This window comes from Macadamia integrifolia, chromosome 1, assembly GCF_013358625.1.
Source record: "Macadamia integrifolia cultivar HAES 741 chromosome 1, SCU_Mint_v3, whole genome shotgun sequence".
Taxonomy (NCBI): Eukaryota; Viridiplantae; Streptophyta; class Magnoliopsida; order Proteales; family Proteaceae; genus Macadamia; species Macadamia integrifolia.
In genome coordinates this window covers 5,232,163-5,237,434 of record NC_056557.1, presented here as the reverse complement: position 1 = coordinate 5,237,434, position 5,272 = coordinate 5,232,163, and the positions used below count along the sequence as shown (strand labels likewise).

The 5,272-nt window shown below is 37.8% G+C and overlaps 1 protein-coding gene across 1 annotated transcript in view; it reads right to left on the bottom strand.

Moving 5' to 3' along the window:
• Positions 1–5,272, bottom strand: part of LOC122079789 (phosphoribosylformylglycinamidine cyclo-ligase, chloroplastic/mitochondrial-like) — a 12,049-nt gene extending 6,777 nt beyond the window's left edge. The window contains exons 1-4 of the mRNA XM_042646511.1: positions 5,264–5,272; positions 5,054–5,116; positions 4,428–4,499; positions 3,281–3,656 (exon numbers count right to left, since the gene is read on the bottom strand). Of these exons, the coding sequence (XP_042502445.1) occupies positions 3,281–3,656; positions 4,428–4,499; positions 5,054–5,116; positions 5,264–5,272 (520 nt within the window). The remainder of the gene's footprint in view (positions 1–3,280; positions 3,657–4,427; positions 4,500–5,053; positions 5,117–5,263) is intronic.

Genomic DNA, 5,272 nt, shown 5'->3' with positions numbered 1-5,272 from the left:
TCAATTTTTTGTAAAATGCAGGGTGGTTTTGATAGGGTTATGTTGATTTTTTATGATTTGATGTTGCTTAATGTTGGTTTTATATGTTATATAGGGTATATATTGTAGGCTTATAGCATGCTAAATAACTTTAGAGAATACGGAAAATAAAAAAGTAGTATACTAAATAATTTTAGAATATAGGGAAAACAAAAAATAACACATGGACGATTTGATCGCCATGGCAATGCCATAATGGGCGATTCATCACCAAATCGATTAGCCACCCCTCGACCGCCTTGGATTGATTTGACTCCGTGACAACTATGGTTCTAAGTACTGCTGCTGTTCTTATTCCCATTCTGTAATGCTGTTTCTGGTGGTCGAATATATTCAGGACAGTTGTTTGAGGGTGATTTTCTGTTATATATTTGAGACTGATTTTGGTTGTTCTTTAGTCTAAAAGTTCCTGTAGATTTGGGTCTAGTTAGGTGTTCAATCTAGTCCTACATTAAGTGGTATCAAAGCATGGCTGAGAACAACACCCCCACCCTAGCTTCTCTTATGGAGATGCTACAGACTATGAGGACTGAGATAAAGGCTGAACAGCAAACCTTACGGACTGAATTGAAGGCTGAATTGGATGCCAGGTTGTTGAATGAAGAGACCCCACCACAACAGCCTACTGGGGATTCACATACAACACTCGAAGTGGAAACTCCATTGAATGCAGTTGCTCAGTTGACTAACAGGAGAGCAAACCCTAATCTAAGAGCACTACAAAGGGTTCCGGTAGCACAACTTACTTTTGAAGAGCGAACGGAAGATGAAACTAGCTCGTACAAAGCTAGTTGGGGCTGCTCGTGAATGGTGGACCTATAAGCTAGAGTTAGAAGACCATGGTAGAGAACCTACTAGTTGAGATGAGATGAAGCTTGAACTATCAAATAAATACTTACCACGCAACTTCAAAGCTCGCATACAAGACCAGCTGAACTCTTTTCGTTTAGGGTCTGTGACTATTGCCGAGTACATGAACAAGTTTGACGCACTTTATTCTCATACAGGCATAAGGGAGAATAAAAAACAACTTATATCTCAGTTTCAACTGGGATTGCGAGTTGAAATCAACAGAGGTATTGGAGTTGTTGATGTGCACTCAGTGAGGGATTGTTTTGATAAGGCCCTACGAGCAGATAAGCTTCTAGCATAGCTAGTTAGAAGGTTTAGTTTCCAAGCTGGGGAGGTAGAGAAGAATTTTCCAGCCACTAAACCTAGTAGCTCAGCACCTCCAAAGTCCACTTTTCCTCCACGAGCTAATCATAAAGGAAAGACACCCATGACAGGTGGTAATAAGGTACAGTGTTTTTATTGCCAAGAGGTAGGACATTTTGCTAAGTCTTGTCCGCATAAGCAGAGGGTTAATGCAGTAGCTGAGGTTGAAGACTCCAATAAGGAGGATGAGTCAGCTCTTTACCCCTATCCTTTAGATGATGATGATGATGGTGAGTATGACTATGATATGGAAAACACTAATGAGGATGATACTCAGGGAATAAATATTGTTACTCGCATATTGGTGGCTGAAACCAAAGGAGAGGATTGGCGACGTAACTGCATATTCTACAGTCGTATGAAGTCAGGTGAGCATACTTGCCAGATTATCATTGATAGTGGCAGCTGTGTCAACGTTGTTTCTAAAGCCTTTGTGAAGAAATCAACCTTGAAAGCTGACCCACATCTTCAGCCTTATAAGGTATCTTTGCTGAATGGTAATTCTCTAGAGGTGAATAAGAGGTGCTCAGTTTCTTTGAAACTTTACCGATGTGAAGAGAAAGTTTAGTGTGATGTGATCCCAATGAAACTCACAGATGTATTGCTTGGTCGTCCCTGGATGAATGACAATGATGCCATGGTTGGAGGGAAGAAGAATCTGTATACTTGCATGTGGAAGGGTGTTCTTACAACTTTCTATCCGGTAAATGTGCCGACTGAAATACGGCGAAAGAGATCCCTAAGGTCAAATCAGAAGGACATTGACAATGAAAAGGTAATAGCTATGCCCATAAAGGAGTTGCTAGCTATTCCCCACAAACAGTTCTTACGCACATGTCATGAGATTGGAATGGTTATAGCTCTTGTTACTAGGGAAGTCACTCCCCAACCTGAAGTAATGCATAGTGCACCTATCAGAGAGCTAATATTATTAGAATATAAAATAAGTAAATACCACGAATATATGACTAAAAGTCTACCTAATAGACTAAATCTTATAGTACTATCAATCTGATCAACATTTTCCATCAACAAGTACAATTGACACATACTACAAATCTATGCAGAATCTTTAATTTGCTTCTACTTTATAGCTTTTCTTATTCAAGGAACCAATCCACTTTGGCTCTTTCTATATCCAATCACAACAGTACCTACAATATGTTCTTTGTGTTTGATCTAATGAATCGCCATCAGACTCACCTTTATGTTTTCCTTGAATAAACCTCACAAATCTTGCACAATTAAATCTTTATAAGCTTTTTCCTATGAACCTGAATAGGAGTGTCAAATTCCAGTGCGAACCAGTCAGAAAAACTGAAACCGTTTGGTTCAGCACAAACCAAATCGTCACAGTTTGATTTCAGTTAGGGTTTTTCGGAACTGGCCAAACCAGGCCAAAACCAAAATCAAATTGCTAATGATTAGACAAAGAAAACAGTACAAAAGCTGGAACCAAACTGGACCAAAATTGAAACCTGCCTTACTGGTTCGAGTTTGGTTTGGCCCAATACTGACCTGAAAAATGATTCAGCCTGATAGAAACTGGCCAATTGGCACCCTTAGACCTGATTGCATTTATAACAATTTTCAGAATAAATAGATGCTAATTAGTGATGTAGATCTAAGATGTCTACTCTGTAAAATAAGGAATACTATATGAAGGAAGGAAACTACTCCCCCTCAAGCATGTTCCTTTATTCTATTAGGCTCATCCAGAGAGTTACTTGGCTGGCTATAAATGGTGAATTTTTGGACACCAACATCTTGAAAGTTCACTGCATATAGAACTGCTGGAATCAGATAAGTCACATTTAGTAATAAATGAAGTTAGCCATTGATTGTGTTTCTGGGGCCTTGTATCCCATTCTAAGGCCTACTTTTATGTTCGCTTTTGGTGTTTCCCGCATTAAAAAAACATTATTTACTTGTAAATAAATAAAACAAAACTAGAAACAATAAGAACAATCTTAGAAATGACAATGGAAACAAAAATAACAACAAAAATGCTTAAGATGAATAATACCAAGTGGGAAATGGCCACCAAAGCCTCCGATACCCGGAGCCATCTTAGCAATTCTTCGAACTAGCTCGGACCCAGCATCAGTGTCAACGCCCGCATCCTTATATGTCAGACCTCCCACACCGCTATTCTTACAACTTGATATTAAGGATCTCCTCTTCATAGTGTTTCTCATTCCTACTCCTTCAGCAGGCTGTAGGCAAAGTTTTTTAGAGGGGGGACTAATCCTTGATTTGCAGATAGAGGGCTTTGAGAAGTATGATTTCTGATCAGAAATTTTATTTAAAACCGCAACAAAATGTGCAAGCTCTGCAGTTGATCCACGGCTCATACTCATGGCGATGACTGAAAAGGACACAAGGCAGTTCGGCCTAGTTGCCTGGAAAAAATAAAAGGGTGTAGTCAAATGAAGCACTTTTCCAATGAGGTGAACTGCATCGAACACTGGACCTTTGAGTTTGTTCAAAGGCAATTGAAAATTTGATAGTAAGTTCTGGAAATTTTTGGAAAGTCAAAAAAAGTAGAATCATGATTAGAAGTGTAGCTTGTGAATCAATGAAGTTTCAAGTCCAGCATATCCACAAAGAGGGAAATTAGACTACTTGGAAGTTGGAAACAAAAGCCATGGATAAGCTAGATTGTGGAATTAATCATTAATAAAAATTATTAAAATGATATTAAAGAGAAATTAATCACAAAACTGGAAAAAGCCAACACTCCTTGCATAAGTATTCAAGGAATACATTTAACTATTTATTACAACTTAATAAGTATAGTTGGCAGGGAAATACTTCATACTATGTAACAAGACATTGGCTAGCTAAAAAAAAATCTAGCTATACTATAATTAATGGCATGGGAGTTATGTACAAAGAAATTATAAAATAAACTCTGCTTGTAGGTTTCTGGAAATGAAAATGAAATGGCTGTGCCATAGAAAACAAACACACATGCTGCTCTTATAAAACCAAAGCCTATGTTAATATAAATCAAAGTACATACATTTATAGATTTAAAAAAAACCTCAAGCTTCTCTGTAGACTACAATAAGGAAGCATCCAATGACAGTAGCATATTCTAAAAGAGGACTTCAGAACATGCTCACATTATTAACATAGGCAATTATTCTCAGGTCGACTCAAATGTTTACATAATTTGGTAATCCAATCCAACCAAAAGTTGCATAGATGGCATGAGTCTCTATAATTTCAAGGCAATGCAACTGACACAGGAAAGAACAAAACAAACGCTAGAGTAATAAACACAGTATAATGATCTGCTCACAAGCACCCAAGCAAGAGTAACTAGATAAAAAAAATCCCAATTCAACAATTGAAAACTAACAATGATCGTGAAGAAGACAATTAGGGATTAAAAAGAAGTTAGATATATCAGAAACCTGGAAATTGACACAATCAAACATACTAGGGCATTAACAGCCTAGGGATCTAAGAGGAAGTTCCTTGCTGGGGTTGAATTCCAATAATAAAAACTCAAGCCCTTGTTTCTACAAAGGACCATTTTCAACCCTGATTCCCAATCCTTGGTAAAAAAGAAAGATGACAATAACCAAACTGTATAGTGTAACATAATTATTAAAAAAAAAAAATGGCTTTGCTTTCACAGGGGAACATAAGAGTTCCATGACATTAAAGTAAGACCTATGAATAAGCAATACAATCAAGAAGAAATAAGATGCCCAGGAGCAGAAAAGGAACAAAATCATTCTCTTCCGCCACTGAAAAACCCACCCTTTCGCCTTCCATCGATACAAACCTGACCCCTGCGCTCAGTCTCAAACATCAAAACAGAAACAACTAAAAAGCAAAGTAACAGAGACTACCATAGCAAACATTATAGTTACACAGAGAAGCAAAGAATGAGAAATCAAAACCTAGTCACTATAGTGGCCTGTAGCGGAACCTCCACGCGAGATGAAACCTTCCTCAAGGGCTAGGTTTTAGCTTATGAATTTCTATGCCTTACCGTTGCCAT